The sequence below is a fragment of the Equus przewalskii genome, chromosome 24 (assembly GCF_037783145.1).
Source record: "Equus przewalskii isolate Varuska chromosome 24, EquPr2, whole genome shotgun sequence".
Classification (NCBI taxonomy): Eukaryota; Metazoa; Chordata; class Mammalia; order Perissodactyla; family Equidae; genus Equus; species Equus przewalskii.
In genome coordinates, this window is record NC_091854.1 from 31,033,145 (window position 1) to 31,060,044 (window position 26,900).

Consider the following 26,900-nt stretch of genomic DNA (forward strand, 5'->3'; position numbering starts at 1 on the left):
AGTGTGTTCGAAAAGACAGAATATTCATATATGGGTTCTATTTGTTTAATTTTGCTCAGTAACCCAAGCAATTAATACCACATATAAATTTTTAAAACTCATTCTATGAAAAATTGCTTAGCTTTCTCAGGATACGATTGTAGGGCTTTCTATCCACATCTCCTCCCATGACTAGGTGACACCAAAACCTCTTACAAACTCAATATTATTTCAACATTTGAATACAACTACACACATTTTTTCCCTCACATGCTGCTTATAGCCTGAGTTTTATACCACTTACAAACCAAAGGATATTTTAGGGCATAAATAAAATAAAAATTAAATGTACTTTATTCTACTTACTAATTATAACATTTACAAATGTCAGTGGTTTATAAACCAATAAAATGGGTAAAAACTTACAGAATTAAAACAGAGATTAGATTCTTCTGAACAGAACACAGTTTAGTAACTGACTTTGACATTTTTCAGATAAAATAAAATTGGTTCTGCCTTTAAATATTAAAATAATACTTTAACTGGCTAGAGAATATATATTTAAAGTAGAAAAGTGAGTATATTTTAAAGAACAGCATTATTATTTACTTAGAAAGCCTTATAAATAAAATCGTTATATAATTGGGTAAGTATTACTGATACTCCTAAGGTTTTCCAAACCATAAAATTTTGAATTTAAACTAGTTTACACTTTAGTTTTAAAACATCAAGCATTTTTTAAAACTATCTCAAACTTTTCAGAAAAGCAAATATATGTAAAGAATTCACATTTAAATTATTTTATAACAGACTTAAAAAATTCATTTTTGGGGCTGGCTCAGTGGCGTAGGAGTTAAGTTCGAACATTCCACTTGGCGGCCTGGGGTTTGTGGGTTCAGATCCCGTGTAGTATGTACATACACATGCAGCATACAGGTGTAGTGTGTGTGTTCGTGTGAGCATGCACACGTGCACGGACACGGTTTTCTTACCCCTGAACTCATCTCCGGGCTGTGTGGCTGGCTCTGCTGTTGCCTCTGGTGAGCCGTCAGCAAGCCCAGAGCCGGAAGGCTGGGCCAGCTCTGGAGATATGCCAGCGACCCGGAGAAGCCCCGGTCCGCCGTGCCCACCGAGGGGGGCTGCTTCTCCTGAGCGTTGCCGAGCGCCAGCCCCACCCGGCTGGCCCTCTGCTGATTCGGAAGGAAGGGCAACACGCCCACTCCGGCTGTTACCGTGGTCTGAGTTGGAAGCAGAGCGGACGCTGCAGCGAAGCACAAATGCAAAAAGACGAGGCTTATTCACAACAGTCCTTTTGATTTTGTCAAATTATGGGCGAAATGTGCAGAAACCTACTTTTTACCTGTTAGAGAACAGCTAAATTTAAAAGGTGAGGTTACACCTTGTAAATTAGCAGGCTCTTGTATGGAAAAACAAAAACCTCTAATAGTAATAATCATCATTTTCTTTTTTTTTTTAAAGGTTTTATTTTTCCTTTTTCTCCCCAAAGCCCCGCAGCACATAGTTGTATATTTTTAGTTGTGGGTCCTTCTAGTTGTGGCATGTGGGATGCTGCCTCAACATGGCCTGATGAGCAGTGCCACGTCCGCACCCAGGGTTCGAACCGGCGAGACCCTGGGCCGCTGAAGTGGAGCGTTCGAACTTAGCCACTCAGCCACGGGGCCGGCGCCCATCCTTTTCCTATCTTCAATAACTTCCAGGATAATCTCAAGGATATTATATTTTTTAGTTCCAAATTTTAATTGTATATTTTAGAAGTTGAGAGCAAAATTTATGTACTTTTGGGGGCTGGCCCCGTGGCCGAGTGGTTAAGTTCGCGCGCTCGGCTGCAGGCGGCCCAGTGTTTCGTTAGTTCGAATCCTGGGCGCGGACATGGCACTGCTCATCAGACCACGCTGAGGCAGCGTCCCACATGCCACAACTAGAAGAACCCACAACGAAGAATACACAACTATGTACCGGGGGGCTTTGGGGAGAAAAAGGCAAAAATAAAATCTTAAAAAAAAAAAAAAATTATGTACTTTTGGGCATTTAAGTCACATCAGTGCTGTTTTTTATGCCCAATCACTGGAATTTGCCTGCTTCCATATTTAAAGAAAATAATTAAGTCAGTCTCCAGTTGAAAAAATTCTCTGACACTTAAATATTAACAAAGTTGGATTAAATACAAGAATAAATTTGGTCAGCTGGCTTGCACAGCTCCTAAGAGCCAACTGTATGTCTCTCTGTCCAGCTCTTGGCATCGATGTCTTCACACAGGTAACCTGAAAGTGGCCATGGGCGGCGTGTTCACACACACAGACCCACAACTGCTACAAAGCAAGACTTTGTTGTAACCTAGAGAGCTCGTTTTTAAGCATCAGCACACCACTGGTTTACAAAATATCAACACTTGTGAATACATAAGCACCAAATTTAACACATGAAAGTTTGACATTTTTATTTACAGGAAATAAGAAATTCTGGAAGAAATGAAAGTTTTAATAAGAAAATTCTGACCCATTCCACTTTTTAGGTCAAAGTTAAAAGAAAAGAGCTAATTTGGATAAACTACTTTAAGTCAAATTTATACTTTACAAATTCACTAAACAAATCTCTTAAATTATTTTTAGTACTCAATATTTAGAGAGGGAAAATTTAGTCTTATCTTTTAGATAGAACTAAACACTGCGACACTGAATTTTCAGTGTCCGTGCAGCATCGATGCTAAAGCAAATGGCTTATTATTTAACCCGACACAAATCATAAACATTTGCATAGGCTTTTAGTCACGCAAAATTTAATTTTTAGGACAGACTCCATCATACCATAAAAATTTCCACACCTGTCTGTATCCCGGTTTAACTTCTGCCCAGTTAATTTCAATAGTCAGAACTGAGTACATTATTTAATCATTTGACTTGTTAGTTTTATGCACAAGAGGTTAAATATGCTACTCCTATTTAATTGACTCCTTCTCTTCATTACTGGTGACCCTTCTCTTTTCCCTCAGCATGCTCACTTCAAACAAATTTCAATCAAACTCAAACTGAAAATTTCAAAATCACATTCAAATCAGAACTCTAGGTACACCATCATGCTCCTGTTTCTCTAAAAAGAAAACACTATTCCATTGAAATGTCATCTTTTCAGAAGCACATAGTACACTTATTATTATTTTTCTTCTACTACTAATTTGGAGATCACATTTGAAAAATCATACAAATAAATAATCAAATTTTAAATTTATAAGTGCCAGATATTTCTTTATAAAGCTAAGGGTTTTTGGTGCCAGCCCCATGGCCTAGTGGTTAAGTTCAGCACACTCTGCTTCGGCGGCCTGAGCGTGGTTCCCAGGCACAGACCTACACCACTTCGGCAGTGGCCACACTGTGGTGGTGACCCACATACAAAATAGAGGAAGACTGGCACAGAAGTTAGCTCAGGGCAAATCTTCCTCACCAAAACAAAACAAAACAAAAAGCTAAGAGTTTTCCTATCCGGGCAAAATTAAATGGATCCCTATGCAGTGTGCTGTCAGCCCAGTGGGCAGCATGTCGGTCTCAAATAGATCTGTGTCTTTGCCTCACGCTGCTAGTTGCGTCTTCATCAAATATTAAAGCATATCCAGCAGGGAAAGTCTTATCTTGGTATGGGAGCAAGTCCATTAATAACTTACTGATAGTTTTCTAATGTTACAAATAAAAAAGCCAAGAGGGCTCTTGAAATTTTAAATGACCGAATAAAACTCAAATATGACCTTCCTGTAAATGAAAGCAGATTATATGTAAACTACCTTTACATCTCAAATCTGACTATTTACGGACTTCTCAGTAAACACACATCATTTACTTTTATGTGCTTCTCCATGATGGCCCAACTCTGCCTTCAGTGGAAGCGCGGACCCCATCCCCACTGCGGTCTGCACCACCATAGCTGGCGGTTCTCCGAGCAAGCCCGGTTTCTGCAAAAGAAGAAAGGAGGGAAGACTTTTGCCCACAGCAACCAGATATAACCTAACAAAAAGGCTACACACAGGAAAATTCATAAGTAATCTGACCACCGGCCTGATTACAGAACAGGAATGAGCTCATTTCAAAAGAAAGAATATACCATACTTACATTATTTGTATGAATATTCTCAAGTTTCATTAATTGTTGCTGTGCCAGTGGTACATGAGAAAGATTCTGAAGGAACAAATTAGAAGCATTACCCATAGCTGAGCTCTGTGAAAACCACAAAACATTAAGTTAGCTTAATTTTGAAAAGCTGCTTGTTGTAAAACCCAATTCATTTCAAAGTTCAATTCCTCAGTTGATGAGGACAAAAGTAACAGTTTCTTAATGTCCCACTTTCCACCTTCAGGCAACAGTAACTAATTATTTTAATAATATACAAGATGTGACCACGTAATGCCACATCCTGTCCTTCTTTTCCTTCATTCTTCCTTCCCTCCCTCCCCGCTACGTGGCTGTCGTGTTGGTGTCATTCTGTCACTGATTTATTCATTCCATTTCTCAACAAGGATTTACTGAGCACTGCTGTGTGCCAGGCACCATGCTACCCAGTGAGAAATACAGCAGTGGGGTCTGCCTGCACGGATCTTAGAGTCCCCTGAGGAAGGCAGACATTAGTTACTTATACAAACATGTAATTACAAATGGTGATGAGTGTATGAAAGACAAACCTGAGGAGCCAAGAGCACACGTGATGGGGGAATTTGATTTAGATTGATATTCAAGGAAGGCCTCCCTGAGGAACCAAGATCTGAAGGCTGCAGAGGAGTAACTGGGTGACGTCTGGAGGGTTTCTGGGGGCTGGGTGGGAAGCATTCCAGGCAGGAGCAGCAGGAGCGAAGACCAAAGAGAAGAGAACGAGGTCCTTCGAGGACCAAAAGCAGGCCACTGAGGCCGGCACAGTGATGCCCAATGAGCATGAGAAGCGGAGAGGGCGGCCAGGACAGGCCATAAAGGCAAAACGAAGCATTTAGGTCTTTATTCTAAAATAAAGGGAGTATGGTCAATACTCTGAACTCCCCTCTCATATCACTCTTTACACCTTACTGTAATTAGCTGTTCGGTGTTTGTTTTCTCTATTTGTTGAAATTCTGTAAGGGACTATGATATTCTGTTCAATGCTGTAGCCTCAGTGACTAGCAGTGTCTGGCACATATTAAATTCCCAATAAAATATGCTGAGTAGATGAATGAATAAAGACCCTGCAATGCACAATGCCCTACATTAGAATCTAAGAATGAAAAACAAATAAAAGATAGAGCTTCTCCTTAAAAAGCTGGGTTTAGGACCAGACATCAAGCACCTGTTATACGCTACATTTGACTTGTAACCAGGCTTCTATATAGATACAGCCTTAAACAGTATCTGAAATTAATGAGTTATGTTTTATTTCCAGTATTATGGATATTTACATATACAAACACATTTTTAAAAACTTATCCGAACAAGGTGAGAAAAATATTTTTCACTCTCAAAAATACATGAATTATTTTTATAAAACTGATTAAATTTTAAGAATTAAGAGCTATTGTTCATTCATTTATTCTTTTCATTCTGTAAATACTTTTTTGAGTTAAGACCACATAAGAAAATTTGTTTTGAACTACTAATTTCTAGAAAAATATACCACAAAATACACCTCTTCTCGTCTTAAAGTCTTACAAATAGGAACCAACAAATATACATAACTATGCTGCTTTGATCAGCTTAATGTGATCTGATGTACTCAAGTTATGTTATGTTTTTATGCAGCTACACTTATTACTATGGATTTTTAAAAAATAAAATACGTAACTTCTTAAGAACTTTAAGTGATAAAAACAAACGAAATATTCACTCTAAATTTTGGATGCTTCAGTACTCAATGCTACTTAGATACCTGATGTGCTTTATTCAATTGTAAAAATGCAGGAGACATGGGTGGGTTCATCAGATGCGGCAAGCTGTGAGGGGTTCCAAGAACTGCTTTAAGAAAACAGAAGTAAAAACTTAACGTTATGATACACATGGAATTAAAAAATAAATAAAACAAACTCCAAAAGGGTAAATGAGTATTTCTTTAACTTTTAACAAATCCATTGGAAGTTCAAGATACACTGACCTTGTCAATGCACAAAAAGGGACAAGTTCTTTTCCTTGTGATTCAAACCTAGAATCTGATTTAAAATTCCAAAACCACCTGTCATAATGGTAAAACACCAAACCCAGCCTTTCTCTTCTCTATCATTAGTGCAACAAAATGAATCCCATCTTTTAATAAGTATAATACTAATTGAACCCATGCTATTTGCTCAGTATTTTCGTTGGGCTTTTGGGATATTTTAGCATGGGGTGGAGGGGAAGGATAAGATACAATCTTGTCCTTGAAAAGCTTACAATCTAATTGAGAAGAGAATATATGTACCTGAAAAATATTTACACAATAAAAACAAAAGAAACAATACTGTACACAGTTGATAAAAGAAATAAATGGTAACTAGAAGTTTTATCAAGTTTGTCTGAGTACAAATACCAGAGTGCATATCAGAAGCCATGTTTTCAAAATAGATAATATACAGACAAAAAGAACCATGAGACACAAAAATATAAGAAGCAATTTTGTCTAATTTATTATAAAGTATCTAAGTAACTGGAAATAGTCAAAATATACAAAATTCCCTAGCAATACAATAGTTAATTGGAATCATAGAAGGTCAGGTTTAGAAAGTATTTCAAAAGCATATAATTCATTGACCAAAAATATTTGGAATTTATATGTAACATCCCTACAAGTTCTCATGCTTCAAAAACTCTGTTTCAAATTTTTATTACTTGCTGAGGCAGTCCACTACATCTTTGGAAAACTGGCCATTAGAAAGTGCTTTCTTTGGAACGAGCGAGTTTCACTCTAGGTGGTGAGAAGATTAGATCATTAGGATGAGTTGCTTACAAAAGACAACGCTGTTTATTAGGAAAGAGGGATAAAGATGGTCATTTCATAATGACAAAGGGGTCAATTCATCAAGAGGATGCAACAATCTTAAATGTCTGGGCACCAAAACACAAAGCTTCAAAATATATAAAGCAGAAACTTCTAGAACTGAAAGGAAAAGTAGACAAATCCACAACATGATTAGAGATTTCAACACCACCTCCTCTCTTTTTTTAGGCAGTCACCATATTTTTTTAATAAAACATTACAATACATTTTCTCACAGCTTTTAGTGAATACAATATTTCCCAGTTTAAAACAACACCAACCAGAATCAAAACACTGAAAATATCCAGTCTCACATCTAACTGCCCTCACTCTTACCTCTTGGCTAGGACTCCCACTGAGCCCCACCCCTCTCCTCAATAATTAATAGAATACATTGACAGAAAATCAGTAAGGATATAGAAAACTTGAACAAAACTATCAACCAACAACACATACAGAGGATTATAATATATTACCACAACCAAGTGAGGTTTACCCTAGGAATAAAAGGTTGGTTTAACATTTAAAAAAATCAATCAATGTAATTCATCATGATAACAGACCAAAAAACCCACATATGATCATCTCAATAAATGGAGAAAAGCAATGGATAAATTCCAAGAATTCTCATGATAAAATTTCTCAGCAATATAGAAATAGAAGGGAGAGGTCTCAGCTTGAAAAAGAAAACCTATGAAAAACTATAGCTAACATTATATTAAATAATAAAAAAAAGAAAAGCTTTCTCTGTAAGATCAGGAACAAGGCAAGGATGTCCACTCACACCAGTTCGATGCAGAAACGATGCTGGAATTTCTACCTATTGCAATAAAGCAAGAAAGAGAAATAAAAGGCATAGATACCGGAAAGGAAGAAGTAAAACTGTTAATTTGTAGATGACATGATTGTCTATATAGAAAATTCTAGGTACAAAAACCTACTAGAAACAATAAGTAAGGTTGCAAAATATCAGATAAATATACAAAATCAATTCTACTTGCATATGCCAGCAAAAAGCAATAGGAAATTGAAATTTAAAAGGCAATACCATTTAAAATAGTATCAAGAAAAGTGAAATGCTATGGGTAACTCTGACAAAATATGCGTAAGATTTGTACCCTGAAAACTACTAAATATTGCTGAGAGAAATTAAAGAAGACCTAAATAAATGGATATATATGTTTACCATATTTATGGCTCAGCCTCAAAATTGATGTCAATTCTGCCCAAATTAGTATATAGATTCAACACAATCCCAATCAAATTCCCAGCAGACATTTTTCATAGAAATTGACGGGCTGATTCTAAAATTTATATGCAAATGCAAAGGACTTAGAATAGCCAAACAAACTGAATAGAGTTGGAGGACTTTTACTAACTGATTTCAAGATTTATTATAAAGCTACATTTATTAAGACAATGCAGTCTTGGTCTAACGACAGACATTTAAATCAACAGAATAGAGTCCTGAGAGACAGCCATACATATATGTTCAATCGATTTTTGAAAAAGGTGTCAAGAAGTTCAATGGAAAAGGACAATCTCTGTAAACAAATGATACTGGAACAACTGTGGGAAAAAAATCAACTTGGAGCTTTTACCTCACACCATAAAAAAAATGTAACTGGAAATGGATCATAGATCTAAATGTAACAGGTAAAATTATAAAAATTCTGGAGGAAAACATCTTAGTGACCTTGAATTTGACGAAGATTTCTTAAATACGACACAAAAAGTATAAATTATTAAAAAATAATAAATCAGACTTTGCCAAAATCATAAATTTTGCTCTTCAAAAGACATTGTTAAGAAAATAAAAAGACAACCTACAGAGTGGAAGAAAATATTTGCAAATCCACATACTCAACAGAAGTCTTGGATCTAGAGCACAGCACCCTTACAACTTCAGACAAAGAGCTCAGTTTTAAAAGGTGCAAAATATTTAAAAAGAAATATTAACAATGAATAAAGATGGCACATTAGCACACCAAAAGATGTTCAAAATCATTAGTCAAAAGGGATATTCAAATTAAAACCACCATGAGCTGGCACTACACACCCAACGGACAGGCTAAAATGGAAGGATCAACATAATGAGTGTTGGTGAGGATACTGAGCAAAGCAGCCCTGGATGCTGACGGTGAGAATGTGCAATGGTTCAACCACACTGCAATACAGCTGGGAGAGCTTCTAATAACTTCAACACACACAGACCATATGACCCAGTCATTCCACAACTAGATATTTACCCAAGAGAAGTGAAAGTCTAAGTCTACACAAAGACTAGTACACAAATGTTCACAGCAATTTTATTTATAATGACCTAATACTGGAAATAACCTAATTGTTCAACAAGTCAATGAATATGCAAAGTGAGATGCAATACTACTCAGCATTAAAAAGGAAAAAACCATTGATACATGCAGCAATGTGCATAATCTCAAAATAATAAGTGGCGTGAAAGAAGCCAGACAGTACATACTGTGTGATTCCATTTATATAAATTTCTGGAAAATTTGTCACTCCTCTCTACTGACAGAAAGCAAATCAGCAGTTTCCTGGGGACAAGGAAGGGGTGGATGACAAAGGAGCAAAAGGAAACTTTCAAGAGTAACGACTATGTTTATTATTTTGATTGTGGTGATGGTTTCAGGAGTTATACATATGTCAAAACTTATCAATTGGTACACTTTAAATATGTACAGATTAATGTGCATCACTTATACCTCAATGAAACTAAAATACGACTTAGACCATAAGGACTTACATAATAGTTAAAATTAAAAATACACATACGTAAAGAAAGAAGTGTAGAATATTTACATTATATTGTATTTTTGAAGGCAGTTAAAAGACCTGAATTAAAGAGAAAAGATCAGTATGGTCAGAATAACATAATCAAATTGGGTCTGGGAGGAAAATCAACCTGATGGTCGTGTACAGATTAGATTAGAGAGAAAAGAGGGCAGAAAAGAAGAGTGGTTAGGAAAGTACAGACCAGACCACATGTGAGAAACGAGGTATGTACAAGCTCTGAAACAGACATGTAAAGGAAGGGGTTTAACCAGTAAACAAATATTTAAGTGCCTTTCACTATAACCAGCAGCTCTGTTCTAAGTGCTTGAGATGAACAAGACAGATAAATCTTTGCCATTGTGGAGCTTCCATTCTCGTGGGAGAGACAGACAACAAGCAAATGAATGCATGTAAGTTATTTGAAAAATGATACAATGAGAAAGAAGTAGGGCAAGGGTATAAATATAAATATATATATAATATATACAATTATAAGGAATTATGCTTCTGTACAATTATTCCCATTTGTTCAGAGCCTCTGTGACGAGTTCAGCCTACAGTAAGGGATACAGCTAAGACGTAGTAAAGGAAAAACCAATGGAACTTATTAATTAATAAGATATTCTGTCTTTCCCGAACACCAAGAAACTTTCCATACATTGCCCAGCAGCTTTGCATGTTTGAGTGAGGCACAGATTTAATCCTTTTCCCCTCCACTCGACACAAACAAAGCCAAGCCATGTTTGGTGAAACGATTTCCCCATCAGTGTAATATTGAAACATCTTAATTAAAATTGTGAAAGTAGCACTGAAATAAAGAAGCATGATCTCCTATGGTCATACATCAATCTGAGTAGAAAAGTAGAGTGGAGAATATGTATTCTTAGATAAAAAGAAGAGACAAGGGGCCAGCCCCATGGCCAAGTGGTTAAGTTTGTGTGCTCCGCTACAGAGGCCCAGGGTTTCGCTGGTTTGGATCCTGGGCGCGGACATGGCACCACTTGTCAGGCCACGCGGAGGCGGCGTCTCATGTGCCACAACTAGAAGGACCCACAACTAGAATATACAACTATGTACTGGGGAGATTTGGGGAAAAAAACACAGAAAGAAAAAAAAAAAGAAGAAGATTGGCAACATTTGTTAGCTAGGGTGTCAATCTTTAAAAAAAAAAAAGACAAAAATAATTTTGGGGAGGAGTTACTAAAGGTAGCCCAGAGTCCGAAGGTGTGGACAATACTTCCTAAAAGACCTGAGAGTGTGATATACTTCTTTAAACACTAATACAATCTTCGACTGCATCAATAGAAATATAATGATCACAGGAAGGAAATCCCACTGCCTTCTGTGCTGATCAGAACCCATCTAGAGGATAAGTTCATGCCTGTGTACACCACATTGCAGGACAACGTAGAAAACCTAGGCTATGTCTACAAGGGGCCAATTTGTAGGAAGATTCAGAGAGCATATCCTACGGCATGGTATGGAAGGTCAAATGTAGAACTGTAGGCTTCCAAGAGGTATGAGAGGTGTAGAGAGAAAATATTAGGACTGTTATTTATATTTACTTTCATCTTAAAAATGAAAATCTTAAGCTTTATCATTTCTTACCATAAGGGTCAACAAGGGTGCATTTACATAACTGACATAGAATTGATACATATACCGTATATATTGGGGCTCTCCTCAAAATTTCTTTTATTGATAGGGTTGTATACTCAAAAAACAAATAAATAAAAGGAGATCACTGGTCTGGAGAATAGAAGACAGGGAAAACCAACGATGACAAAGGTTTCACAGTGGTTGTTTTCAAATATTAGAAGGCTTTTCATACGGAAGAAGGAACAGATTTAACCTGTGTTTCTACAGGGGCAGAACTAGAACAAGTGGCTAAAAGTTGTATTGGATTACCATCTAATATAAAGAAAAACTTTCTAGGAATTAAATTTGTCAAACCAGGGAATAGGTTGCCTTGGGAAATAATGAGCTTCTTATGCTTTGAGTAGTCAGGACAGAAAAGGGGTTTCTCTATACCATGAAAATCGCAGGAGAGATGTCTGACCACATAATAGGCTGAGCAGAAAACATCTACAGCTGCTTCTCACACACAAAGAACTGATGACTAAATGAAGTACTTAACATGAATATTGTTGTACAATAAGTAATTTAACTCGTCTTTGTCCCTGGTTCCTGGAAGGAACTCTCAATCCTCAGAATTTCCTGAGTGACAGAAGTGTCCTTGCTATGTTAACACAGACCCCTAGGCAGCTTCAGGATGGGGGCTGGTCATGCTAGAGACCAACCACGTGATTAGAGGGCTGAGGCTCTGAGCCATGTGATGTCAGCCTCACTGCCTGACCTCCAGGGAGAGGAGGGGACTGGAGATTGAGTCGAATAACACAGCCAATCCTGCTTACATAATGAAACCCCAATAACAACTCTGGACAGTGAGGTTAGTCCAGCAGAAAGCAGGTTAGTCACCCTGGTTGCTGTACACACTGAAGTGCCAGGAGGGCAGTGTGCGCTGACTCCATGGAGAAAAAGCCTAAAAGCTCTGATTCAGGACCCTCCCAGACTTAGCCCTAGGCGTCTCTTTACTTGGCTTGTTCCTGAGTCGTATCCTTTATAATAAGTACAGCGCTTTCCTAAGTTCTGTGAGTCATTCTAGTGCATTACCGAACCTGAGGGGCCTGTAGGAATCCCCAAATTTGTAGCCAGTTGGTCAGAAGAACAGGTGGCCTGGGGACCCCCTGAACTTGTGGCTGGTGTTTGAAGTAAGGGCAGACCTGTTGGGGACAAAGCCCTTAATTTGTGGGGTCTGTGCTAACTCTGGGCAGTTAGTGCTAGAACTGAATTGCAGTACACTGGCTGGTGCTGGCCCAGTTGGGGTTGAAACAGAATGAATATATTTACTATAAACTTTGTACTCTAAACCTTAGTGCTGAATATAGGCATTCATTTCCTCATAATGATAAAATATACAGTATGGGTATATACAGTTGTGCATTTCAGAAGGTAAATAAGCTCTCATCAGAGAAAGAATACTAAACAGGTAGATATTTAATGTATACTCATACTATAAAGATTTCCGTAACACTTAGAAAATAATGTTTTTGACATTTTCTACAAAGTGAAACAATTTTACAATAAAAAATGTAAGAGCAAAGAAGAAACAGACCTCTAGCACTTTGCAACAATGTAATTCTGCAAAAGCACACATAGGAAAGTATCATATCCTTTGTTACTAGAGGCCGTAACAATGTAATGTGTTAATTATTACCTGGTCTACGAATTCATGTCAACCAGGAACTGAACTGAAGGTTTAATATTTAACACTTACTAATGGTAAAAAAAAGAAAAAAATTAGGAAATCCATAAGCAGGTGGTATCTACCAAAAGGAGTCAAAACATATTACCTCAGATCATTAGTTCTTGAAAAGCTAAAAACTTTTGGACTAATTTAAATATGTTTTTCATGTACAACAGCACAATTAACTTCCCGGCAACATTCTGCATTTACTCAGCACGCCCGTGCCTACCTGGTTTCAGGGCTCGCCCGCAGAGGTGCGGTTGCAGAAGAACTTGGAGCAGGGCAGGGTTGTTCAAACTCCTCATAATTTGCACTGGATTTGGCTCTGGGAGTAAGCCCTTTTGACTGCTGTGCATCTTCAATGAGGAGAGAGAGGAAACATTAGAACAAGGATAAGCACAAAGATAAAATTTTAAAGTCTTCCTTCCAGAAATTCTCATCCATCTGATGAGACCTATCTTATGACAAACACAACTTGCTTAACGTTATCCACTTGTATACATTCTACCATGATTCCTAGTTATAATGTTAAATATTCTACCATACAACATCTACTGAAATCCTCATAGAACGTCTCAGTCAAATATGAATTGGCTTTAAGAGGACTCACAATTTAGTGGGATAAATCTCTTCACACAAGTAGAAAGATGCCAAGGGAATCTGAATTTATTAACAGTGAGATAACTTGTTGACATAATATGAATACTTTGACACTACAGAAGAGCCTTACTATAATGTTGATCTAAAGTTTAATAATGATTAGGGTTGCCTCATAAAGCAAAATTATCTTATAATAAAGGTCTTTATTTCATTAACTTAACCCTCTAATTTGACAAAGGATGAACCAGCCTTACAGGTGTGTAATTGAGTAGCTCCCTAAAAACATGAAATTGTTTTCAGTTTTAAAAAACCAGCCTGATAGATGAGAATATTAATATAATGATATAATAGTAACACTGTAAACTCCTAGCCATGAGGAAATGGAGAACTGACAAGGACAACTGGAATCCCTCTCAGTCCAGACGCTGTGAAGTTGAGAGAGAGGGGGCGACGGATCTGAGAACCTACACAAGACCAGCGAGCGCCCGCTGGAAAGATACCAGGTGGGCCAGCAGAGCGTGAGAGCCTGCATCCACAGCCGGCACGCTTTGGGGAAGGCCTTAGCTGTGTAACCCTGCTGCTTCCTCCACATCACCCTCCAGCAGCCTCCGTCCAGTGACAACCACAGGACCAACGAATGAACAGCAGGGTGGCACATAAACTCAGAGACATGGGGACCAGGTAACACTAGCTGCAGGTGGACCAGTGATGGCTGAAAGCTTCCTTCTGGCCTCCCCAACCTTCTCCAGTTCCTTCCTCCCACGTGCCTGGAAGGAGAGCTATACTGAGGAAGGGAGAACTGGGAAAGAGCAGGGCTGGGAGTGGAGACTAAGAAAGGCTCTCTAGGGGCAGGGTTGTCTGCTTGGGGTGGAACGAGGGCTGTGGTCAAGGCCAGATGGTTCCTTGCCCTAGGTCCCTGCCCGCCTTCCCTAAGCCCTAGCTAAGAACGGCCTTAGCTCTCCCCTGTCCATCCCCCACCCCTCACCCTCTAAAACACCCACATTCAAGGAAGCTGACTCACCCCCCAAAGAAACGATGTGTTCACAGAACCAAATAACTAGACATCTGGAGAATGTAGCCACTAAAAAACAAAGGCAACACACCGAACTACTTATAAGAGACAAAGCAGAATTAATGGATAGGAAATAATAAGAATGTTAAATAAACATAATAGACATCCTAAAAAAGATAACAGATTTTTATTGGTAGTACCAAGCAAGGACAAACGGTTATAAAGAATAACCAATCAGAAACAGCAGGATGTAAAACACAAAGGTTGGGAAAATGCAACAGCAGCTCTTACCCACTATATACTTGGCATTGTTCTAAGCATCTTCATGGATTAGATCACTCAATCCTCCTAAACAACTCTGGAGGATGGGTATTATTATCCCCATTCTATAGATGAGGAAGCTGAGGCAACCCATAAAGCATTATTCTTAACCTTTACCCTGTCCTTTAGCAGATAGGTTAGATAGGACATATGTGACTGAAAAACAACACAGTGGTCTGAAAGGTCAGGTCCAAGAAAATTCCCAGAAGACATCAGCAAAGGATGCAGAATAAGAAATGTAAACAAAGAAAAATGGAAATGAAAAATGCCAACAAAACACAAGAGAAAGACATAGGCAAGAAGAGGCCAGAAGGAGAAGTGTCACTACGTAACAGGAGTCCCTGAAGGTGAAGAAAATAAGAAGGAAATCTTTGAAGAAACAACAGCTGAGAATTTCCCAGAATTAAAGAAAAATTAGAGACCAGGGTTTGCAGTGTACCAAATATGATATATAAAGAAAAAAATACACTTAGTCACATTTTTTGGTGTGAAATTTAAGAACATCGAAGCCAAAGAAAAAGTTCTAAAAGCTTCCAGTGAGAAAAAACATATCTCCAAAGGAACAAGAAGCAGATTAATAGCATATTCTCCCTCAAAGCATCAACCCTGGATTCAAGAAGGCAATGAATTCATGTTTCCGAAGTGCTGCAGGAACTGTGGATCTAGATTTTCATATTCAGCTGAGCTATTACCCAAATACGTGAAAGAAATAAAAATATTTCCAGCCATACGGTCTCAAAAGTTTTTATCACATGAATATCCTCTCTGAAAATGAGAAAAGAAATAAATGCAAGATGATATTACATGATACATTAAATTAAGGTATGTAATATCATAGCTAATTTTAATCTTGTACAAAAAGCCAGGACCATAAAAACAAACAACCAAAAATATTTAAGGCAATTCTAAAGCGAAAATGTAGACATCAATCTGATGGTAAGGTGGAGCAGGAAGGAGGAAGCAGGACGGAGTTTAGAATAAGTGAAGTGGGAAGAAAGAGACATTGATAAACCTAGTGGAGCTCATCAGTTAGGGACAATCACAAGTAGGATAAAATAGAACATATCACTCTCAAACCAGAGGGATAAAATTCTAATTTATCCAACAGTAGAGGGAAATGAAAATAAAAGTAAAAGGTACAGTTAAAAGAAAACATGACAAGTGTCAGTGAGGATGTGGAGAAAAGGGAACCCTTGTGCACTGTGGGTGGGAATGTAAATTGGTGCAGGCACTATGGAAAACAGCATGGAGGTTCCTCAAAAAATTAAAAATAAAACTGCCATATGATCCAGCTATTCTATTTCTGGGTATTGTTTCCAAGACAACTGAAAACACTAACTCATAAAGGTATCTGCACTCCCACGTTCACTGCAACATTATTCACAACAGCCATGATCTGGAAACAACCTAAGTATCCATCGACGCACGAATAGATAAAGAAGATGTGTGTATATATGTACAACAGAACATTATTCAGGTATAAAAAAGGAAATCTTTCCATTTGCAACAAAATAGATGGACCTTGAGGGCATTATACTAAGTGAAATAAGTCAGACAAAGACAAATACCAAGTGATCACACTTACATGAGTAAGCTTAAAAAAAAAAAAAAAGACAACTCATGGATACAGAGAACAAACTGGTGGTTGCCAGAGGCAGAGGCTGAGGGCATGAGCAAAATGGGTGAAGGTCGTCAAAAGGCACAAACTTCCAATTATAAAATAACTAAGTCCGGGGAACGTAATGTACAGTGTGGTGACTGCAGTTAATAAAACTGTACTGTACATTTGAAAGTTGCTAAGAGAACAGATCTTAAAAATTCTCATCACAAAAGAAAAATGCGTAAGCATGTGTGGTGATGCATGTTAACTGGATTTATTGTGGTGATCATTTCACAATATATACAAATATCAAATCATTATGTGGTACATCTGAAACTAATGTCACATGTCAATTATATCTCAATTAAAAAAATACCAAAAACAAAAGAAAACAAGAAATAAGATGACAGAAATGATTCTAATAGAGTAATAATCAATGCATATATCAGTGGTCTAAATGTGCCAATTAAAGACAAATAATATTTGACTTTTGTAAAAGGTAGAATATGTTAGTTACAAGACCCAGACCTAAAACAAAATGTAAAGCAAGATTGATAACAAAGAAATGGTAAATATAAACTAAAACAAATTTGAACTAGCAATTCCAACATCAAAAAAAAAAAAAATTCAAGGAGAAAAATATACACACTGGTAAAATAATCAATGATTGCAAACAAATGTGTACCTAATAACTAACAATATCTTCAAATATATCTATACATAATTACATACTATATATAATACTCTGATAAAGTTAAATAGATATATATGTATATATATTTTTATAGAGCTATACATATACATATGGACCTACAACCGACAGATAAGGAGAAATAGAAAAATCACCAATTCTACAACTTCTAACACATGCCTCTCAGATACTGACAGATCAAACAAGACAAAAAATGAGCAAAGATATGGAAAATATGAGTGCCAATTATTAAGCCAAAACTAGTATTTACAGACACGGATATGTGTACATTGAACTTTGTAACCCACAGAAGTAGACCATTCTGAGCAGACATGGCACACTCACAGAAATCAGCCACGTACCAAGCCACAAAAGAGGCCACGATACCCTCCGCCCCCAGTCAACGTTAGAGACTAGACTCTCTGACCACAATGCAATCAAGTTAGAAATCTGATCAGACCAGAAATAATGAAATAGAGACTAAAAAAGACAATAGAGAAGATCGATGAAACCAAGAGCTGGTTCTTTGAACAGATAAAAATTAACAAACCTTTAGGTAGACTCACCAAGGAAAAAAGAGAGAAGACAGACAAAACCAGAAATGAAAGAGGAGACGTCACAGGTGATACCACAGAAATACAAAGGATTATAAGAGACTACCGCAAACAATTCTATGCCAACAAATTGAACAACCTAGAAGAAATAGATAAACTCCTGAAAACATGCAACCTTCCAAGACTGAATCATGAAGAAATAGAAAATTTAACAAACTGATTACCAGTGGGAAGTAACAAACAAAGCCAGCCAGGACCAGATGGTTTCACTGTGAATTCTACCAAACATTCAAAGAAGAATTAATACCTATCCTTCTTACACTCCTTCAGAAAATTGAAGAGGAGAGAACACTTCCAAAATCATTTTATGAGGCCAGTATTACCCTGATACCAAAAACAGTCAAGGACACCACAAAAAAGAAAATTACAGGCCAATATCCCTGATGAACACAGATGAAAAATCTTCAACAAAACATTAGCAAACTGAATTCAACAATACATTAAAAGAAACATACACTATGATCAAGTGGGATTTGTTCCACAAATGCAAAGATGATTCAACATCCACAAATCAATCAATGTGGTGCATCACATTAACAAAATGAAGGATAAAAATCATACAACAATCTCAATAGATGTAGAAAAAGCATTTAACAAAATTCAACATCCATTTATGATAAAAACTCTCAACAAAGTGGGTGTAGGGAGAACACACCTCAACATAGTAAAAGCCACATATGACAAACCCACAGCTAACATCATTCTCAATGGTGAAAAGCTGAAACCTTTTCCTCTAAGATCAGGAACAAGACAAGGATGCCCATTCTCACCACTTTTAGTCAACATAGTATTGGAAGTGTTAGTCAGGACAACCAGGCAAGAAAAAAAAATTAAAAGGGATCCAAATTGGAAAGGAAGAAGTAAAACTGGCACTATTTGCAGATGACATGATATTAAATATAAAAAACCCTAAAGACTCCACCAAAAAACTGTCACAATTAATAAATGAAATCAGTAAAGTTGCTAGATACAAAATCAACATACAGAAACCTGTTGCATTTCTATAAGCTAATAATGGACTCTCAGAAGGAGAAATTAGAAAACAATCCCATTTACAATGGCATCAAAAAGAATAAAATATCTGGGAACAAATTTAGCCAAGGAGGAGAAAGACCTGTACACTGAAAACTATAAGACATGACGAAAGAAACTGAAGAAGGCACAAATAAAAGGAAAGATATTCCACGCTCATGGATTGGAAAAATTAATATTGTTAAAATGTCCATACTACCCAAAGCAATCTACAGATTCAATGCAATCTCTACCAAAATTCCAATGGCATTTTTCATAGAAATAGAATAAGCAACCATAAAATTTGTATAAAATCACAAAAGACACCAAATAACCAAAGCAATCTCAAGAAAGAACAAAGCTGGAGGCATCATGCTCCCTGATTTCAAACTATATTACAAAGTGATAGTAATTAAAACAGTATGGTACTGGTATAAAAACAGACACAGGTCAATGGAACAGAAAAGAGAGCCCAGAAATAAACCCGTGAATATATGTTAATTTAATTTACAACAAAAGAGCCAAGAATATATAATGGGGACAAGGACAGTCTCTTTAATAAATGCTTTTGGGAAAACTGGAGAGCCACATGCAAAAGAATGAAATTGGACCACTATCTTACACCATACACAAAAATTAACTCAAAATGAAGACTTGAATGTAAGACCTGAAACCATAAAACTTCTAGAAGAAAACATAGATGGTAAACTCCTTGACATCAGTCCTGGCAATGATATTTTGCATTTGACACCAAAAGCAAAGGCAATAAAAGTCAAAATAAACAAATGGAACTACATCAAATTAAAAAGCTGCACAGCAAAAGAAACCATCAACAAAATGAAAAGGGAACCTATTGAAAGGGAGAAAACATTTGCAAATCATATATCTGATAAGGGATTAATATCCAAAATATATAAACAAATCATATAACTCAACAGCAAAAAAACAAACAATTTGATTAAAAAATGTGCAGAGTATACGAATAGACATTTTGCCAAAGTAGACATACAGATGGCCAACAAGCCCATGAAAAGATGTTCAACATCACTAATCATCAGAGAAATGCAAATCAAAACCACAATGAGATATCACCTCACACCTGTCAGAATGGCTCTTATCAAAAGACAAGAAATAACCGTTGGTGAGGATGTGGAGAAAAGGGAACCCTTGTGCACTGTTGGTGGGAATGCAAATTGGTGCAGCCACTATGGGAGACAGTATGTAGGTTCTTCAAAAAATTAAAAATAGAACTACCATATGACCCAGCAATTTCACTTCTGGGTATTTATCTGAAGAAAATGAAAACACTAACTCGAAAAGATATCTACACTCCCATATTCACAGCAGCATCATTTACAATAGGCAAGACATGGAAACAACCTAAGTGTCCATGGATGGATAAATGGATAAGGAAAATGTGTGTGTGTATACTAATATATGTATTATATTATTATTCAGCCATAAAAAATGGCTGAATATTATGGATTATCATTCAGCCATAAAAAAGAACGTAAAGGGGCTGGCCTGGTGGTGTAGTGGTTAAGTTCACACATTCCACTTCAGGGGCCTGGGGTTTGCAGGTTCAGATCTTGGGCGCAGACCTACACACCACTCATCAAGCCACACTGTGGCAGCATCCCACATACAAAATAGAGGAAGATTGGCACAGATGTTAGCTAAGCGACAATCTTCCTCAAGCAAAAAGAGGAGGATTGGCAAAGCATGTTAGCTCAGGACCAATCTTCCTCACCAAAAAAAATAAAAATAAAAATGTAATCTTGCCATTTGTGACAACATAGATGGACCTTGAAGGTATTATGCTAAGTGAACTAAGTCAGACAGAGAAAGACAAATACCATATGATCTTACTTATACATGGAATCTTAAAAAAAACAAGCCCATAGATACAGAGAATAGATTCGTGGTTGTCAGAGGTGAGGTGGAGGGGAGGAGGCGAAATGGGTGAAGGGAGTCAAAAGGTACATACTTCCAGTTATAAGATAAATAAGTCATAGGGATGTAATGTACATCATGGTGACTATATTTAATAATGTTCTATTACATATTTGAAAGTTGCTAAGAGAGATCTTACAAGTTATTACAAGAAAAAAATTCTATAACTATGTACGGAGACAGATGGTAATTAGACTTACTGTGGTGATCATTTCACAATATATACACATATTGAATCATTACATTGCACAGCTGAAACTAATATAATATTCTATGTCAATTATATCTCAATTCAAAAAATCTCTATCAGAAGAATACCTTTTAAAAGTTCCTAAGTGGCTATAAACTGGAAAAAAAAAAACAACCCCACAAACTGTTAATTAACCTTTGAGTTTAAAAGAAAATCCTAACAAATATTTGAAACATTCACAATCTAAAATTAATGACACATAGGTTATAGCATTAGTTATAGAAGTAAAGTTACTTTAAATATGTTCATCAGAAAAGAATCTAGATTGAAAACAAAGGAGCTAAGCATTGATATCAATAAAGATGGGGAGGAAAAGAGCAAATCCAGAGAAGAAGTAGAGAAATTATAAAGACAAAGGCAGAAATAAGCAAAAGATAAAAAAAAATAGAAATAATGAACAAAACAAAAGCTACTTCTTTGAAAAACAAAATAGATGCATCTTTGGCAATACTGATCAAGGAGAAAAAAATGAAAATAAAATACACAATGTAAAAGACACTAGAAATGACAAATTTAAAAAATAAAATATAAATAACTGTGTGCCAATAAATTTGAAAACTTAGACAAAATGGACAAATTTGTAGCATATAATCAAATGCCCAAATATGGTACAGAGAGAAAAATAAAACCAAAATATCAATATCCATTGAAGAAACTTAAGCATAATCAATGATTTCCCTCTGGAAGAGGCTCAAGGTGACATCTACATGGTTTCATAAATGAGACCTCTCAAATTTTCAAAGAACAGACAACCCCTATTTTATGCAAATTGATCCATGAAATAGAAAGAAAAGTGGGAGGGGGAGAAAAAAACTTAAATTATTTAATGAGGGCAAGTATTCTCTTGATTCCAAAATTAAGTTAAAATGATAAAAAAAATTTTAAGCATTTCTCACTTATGAGCACATCTGCACATACACCAAATAAAACATTACCCAATCAAATCAAACAACGCATTGGGAAAAAATCATTATCGATTAGGATTTACAACACAAGGATGATTTAGCATTGGAAAATATATAATATCAATGTGATTCAGCACATTAATGAACTTAAGGAGAAATCAAATCACAATAGTTGTAGAAATATTCTGCTAAAGTTCCATATCTATTTATGTTCTTTTTTAAATCTCAAAAAACTTGATAAATGATATGTACGAAGAACCTATAGAAAACATCAATGCAGTACATTACATTTAAGACTGAGGAAAATTTAAGATTTCTTACTATCACTGATATCTAATCATAAAAAGCCCTGTTTGCCGGATAAGGAATTTGAACTTAAGCATGCACTAAAGAATATTAAGCAAGAGAATGACATAATCCGATTTGAGGATGAGAAAGATCACTCTTGTGGCACCATGGAAGACGGACTGGAAAGTCTAGTGACATGGCGACACACAGAAGGTATTCCAGTTAGTGAGGTGGGAAGAGTAACAAAGAGGCTGTTGAGTCCCAAGGATAGAAGAGAGATCAGCAAGTGGAATTGAAAGGATTTGCCAGTATGTCTGACACCTGCATCTGAGTAGGTGAGGAGACTGACCATGATTAAGCAAGCTTTTGGTTCAGTTTTAGTTCGGACGAACTGATGCCATAGATACAAGTGATGAACACAGACACTACAAAACATGGAAACAAGCCCCAGAGAAACACGGCATCCTTTGGAAATGCTGAAATTGAACTATTTATACAACATAAAGGTGAACTGTCTAATAATCATTTGGAAATATAGATTTAGTGCTTAGAGCCGTTTGGTCCGATATATGCTTGGAAGTCATCACTGAAATGCAATAACTGAAGGAATTGGCGAATTGAAGAGGAAGAAAGTGAGAAGATCAAACAGAGAAGTCTGCTGACACAGCCCTTCAGGAAAAGGAAGAAGAAAGGGAAGGAACAGCTAGGCAGGAAAAAGATGGCGGGGCAGAATTCAAGGTAGGAGAAGGCTTTAAATGCTGCAGGCACCAAGCAATAAAAGACTGAAAAGTACCTATTTGACCTGCATATTAAGAAATCCCTGTTAATCTTAATGAGCACAGAGTCACTGAAACAGTGGAGGCAGCAACTCCATCGCATTAGGCTGAGAGGGAGATGGGAAATAGCGACGAGTGGGGCCAATCATTGAAGAAGCTCCAGCTGTGAAGGAATGGTAACATGAAGGCCAGTATCTAGCGAGGATTTTTAAAGGAAAAGATTTAAGCATGTTTATCAGTCGATGGGACGGAGCTGGCGGAGCAAGAACTGAAAGTAAGCTGAAAGGTGAGGACGAAGATTCTTGAGGATGGAGGACGCAGTCCTGAGCCCCCGCTTTGGCAGGAGGCACAGCTCGTCCTCCAAGAGAGTACAGATCTTTATCCGCTTTGTTCCCTGAGGAATCGTAAGCATCTCTAACACACCTAGAAGGTAGTAGGGGCCCAATAAGTATTTGTGGAATGAAAGCTGTTAGACAGAAAAGGAAGTAAAAAATGGAGGCACATTTGCTAGGGGAGTATGAGAAAAGTGAATGAACGAGTCTAGCACATGGCTTTTACATTTCTATAAAGTAGGAGCCGTGATCGTCTGATAGAAAGAAGGACAAAGGCAGGAGAAGAGAGAAGGTTGGAGATAAGTGCTGAAAAAAAGGGAAAAGAGCAGCTGATGAGAGATGAGCTAAAGTTTTAGGGGGGACTACCTATAAACGTATGCCATACATTGACATTTGTAGTGGCATCAAGACACCCAGTTGTTGCTTTTCTCCAAGAGAACACAGTGCCCCGGCTGCAGAAGCAGATGACTGGATGGATTCAGAATGGTAAACTCAGCAAATCCAGTCCAAGAAAGAGACAGCTTAACCAGAGGCAATGAAACTGATAGGGAAAGAAGGGCTGACAGCATGAATCATGCAAGCAAGCGTACGCGAATGACAGAAGAACCTCAGAGGGCAAGGACAAACTAAGAAAAAAGGGAGAAGGGATCCAGGACCAGAGGTGAGGTCAAAGAATAAGAGGACGAGGCAAGTGACAGGAGAGGAGGGGCTCACAGCAATCTCCTACCTGCTCCTCCCTCCCCCCAATGCCTCTCTCTCCAGATCATCCACAAACGGCTTCCAGACGAACCTCTTCAGGGCTCAACTCTGATCCTGCCACTACCTTCTTTATATACTTTCTAAGTCCCCACTGCTTATCAACTTCAAGCTAAATTCTCTGAGTGCTCAGCAGCCATGCCTGCTTTGGCATCGACCTACCGTCCCACGATACATCCCTTGAGACCCTCAGTCCACCTAGACCACTGACCACTCTACAGGCATGCCCAGTCATCGCATCCTACTGCTTGACAGGCTTTGTTGCAGCTAGAGTGTGACCACGCACTCTCCCTCCTTAGGGTTGCCAGATTTAGCAAGGAAAAATACAGGATGCCCCATTAACTTGGGGTTTCAGACAAACAATGAATAATTTTTTAATATGTCTCATGCAAAATCTGTATTTATCTAGCAATCCTACCCTCCACCCCCCAATCAACGCATTTCAAAATCCTACTTTGTCACACTCAAATGTCACCTTTGTCATCAAGTGCTCCCTGACTCCTTCAAAAGTGCACTTCTGCCTTCGTTCAATCAATAATAATTATTATTATTTATTTATTTTGGGTAGGAGAGAAAGGGTTTTACTACAGCTTGCTGGCGAGGGGGAAGAGGCTGACTAACGTCCAAAAGAACTATCTTTCAATCAATAGCTGCTTGCTAGGCTCAGCGCTAGGAGTAAAACCTGTGAAGAGGGAAGAGTCTCTACCTGTGAGGAACTTCCCGAGTAGCAAAGCAGAGAGAGGAACAAGTAGATGGTTGCAGTGAAGAAGTACAATGTGCCATGTGTGCAAAAACAAGGCGCACATCTTCCTCTATGTGTACGATGGACATCTACAAACACTTTTTGAAGAAGAGGCATATTACACTCAAAACTCAGAACAGGAACTCAAACGTTTCTCGGATGAATGAAATTCTTTCAAAAAAATTTTCATTAGATGAGTACACTTTACTAAACACAATTTCTTCTTTTGTAATGACTCCTGGCTTGATTTGACAGAGAGCATTTAGCCAATTTTTTAAAAAGAAGAATGTCTTTATGTAATAGAACTATAACAATGGTCTAATCAACAGTCAATTACCTTGGATAGATTGAAATGGTATTAGAATTTTTCTATATCCAAAAAAAAGAAAAACAAACTTACCACCCGTTGAGCTGCTATCAATGCCGCTAAGGTACTTCGCCCTGGCGCTCCCGGGGTACAGAAGGAAACCTGGACTTTGCTGCCCTTGATGGTCATACCGTCAGCTGCTTGCTGAACCTCTTCAGCATGCTCTGCAGTGTTATATTCAACCACTGCAAAGCCGCCAACGTAACTACCTTCATCCTGTGCAAGCTGATGTAACACATTTCATTAAAAGGGGAATTCTGATACTTAGTTACAAATATTTATTTACAACATATAATTTTCAAATTCAAGAACAAATGTATCAGAGCACGATATTGGTGAAAACAATGTATTCTTTCTCTCTGAAAATAAAAGTTGACTAGTTGCTTAAATAAGTCATTCCCGAAGACAAGAAAATAAACAAGATTCTGTCGTTTCTTTTTAATTCTTTGATTTTTCTAATTTATTTTAAAAGTCAAAACCAAAATGACCACATTCCCTATATATTAAGAAATATCTGTAATTGATAGGAAAATATAGGGACACAATAATAAAAACTTTCTTTAAAATAAATTCACCAGATACATGGATAATCAGACTATACTGAACAATTATTTGACCATACCTCTATGTAAAAGAAAGTGTGTATTATCAAGAGAAGAAAGGTGGGAGGAACCATGTTCAACTTTTATTTCAATATTTTAGGCAGATCCCAGGAATCCAGTCAAGCATACCACAGTAAAGCCCCAGGTTTGATAAAATACCATATGCAGGGCCGGCCCCGTGGCCGAGTGGTTAAGTTCGCACGCTCCGCTTCAGTGGCCCAAGGTTTAGCCGGTTCGGATCCTGGGCGCGGACATGGTGCCGCTCATCAAGCCATGCTGAGGCAGCATCCCACATGACACAACTAGAAGGACCCACAACTAAAAATATACAACTATGTACCGGGGGGGTGGGGGGGTGGGTAGGTTTGGGGAGAAAAAGGAAAAATAAAATCTTTCAAAAAAAAAAATACCATATGCAACACACGGCCTTTATTTCTGAATGTGTCCTAAATAAACTCCTGCCATGTGGAACTCAATTTCTTTCCAGTCACCCACCTGTAAGAGTGTAAAGGAAGATACTAAAGTCCTGGATCTGTACAGGCTGGTACAAAGAGCAAAAATAATAGCAAAATAAGACACTAAGTTGTTTCTAAGTTTTGAACATGTCTGAATTATCTTCAACACAATCACGCTATAAAGTGATAAATATAATAAAATTCAGCTTGGTATGTCTTTGAGAAGACACATCTACAACACTTCCATTTGGATTTGGCGTCTCATAAGTTGATATTACAATTAAATCATTTCTTAGTCCTTTGTGGTTTCTTTTCTCTTATTTTTTAAGCTTAACTTTCTTCTACTTTCTTTTACAGCTGAAACAAATTTCTTCCTTCGCATTCCTCCCTTCTTTTAAAATTGCTCTCAAATATCTTTTCCTCCATAAAACTTTTCCAGTCACATGGGAGAAAGGGAAACGATGTAGCTCTTGGGGACATTTCTCCTACAACCTCATGCCTCTTATAATCCAAACCAGATCTCAGAGTCAGACTGGTAAAAGCCATTAGTCTCTTTGGTCTCTTTTGACC

The 26,900-nt window shown here is 37.4% G+C and overlaps 1 protein-coding gene across 11 annotated transcripts in view; it reads right to left on the reverse strand.

The window, feature by feature from the left end:
- RAVER2 (ribonucleoprotein, PTB binding 2) overlaps positions 1 to 26,900 on the reverse strand; it is a 93,668-nt gene that overhangs the window by 35,490 nt on the left and 31,278 nt on the right. For 4 of the 11 annotated variants that reach the window (XR_011532394.1, XM_070592050.1, XM_070592056.1 and 1 more), the window contains exons 4-9: positions 25,307 to 25,498; positions 13,285 to 13,411; positions 5,873 to 5,958; positions 4,099 to 4,164; positions 3,829 to 3,940; positions 972 to 1,240 (exon numbers count right to left, since the gene is read on the reverse strand). Coding sequence is in view for 9 of the 11 variants with exons in the window: in XM_070592050.1 (XP_070448151.1) it covers positions 972 to 1,240; positions 3,829 to 3,940; positions 4,099 to 4,164; positions 5,873 to 5,958; positions 13,285 to 13,411; positions 25,307 to 25,498 (852 nt within the window). In the remaining 2 variants the exon portion in view is untranslated. Of the gene's footprint in view, positions 1 to 971; positions 1,241 to 3,828; positions 3,941 to 4,098; positions 4,204 to 5,872; positions 5,959 to 13,284; positions 13,412 to 25,306; positions 25,499 to 26,900 lie in introns of all 11 variants that reach the window. The other 7 variants (XR_011532393.1, XM_070592057.1, XM_070592054.1 and 4 more) reach the window with 3 other exon arrangements.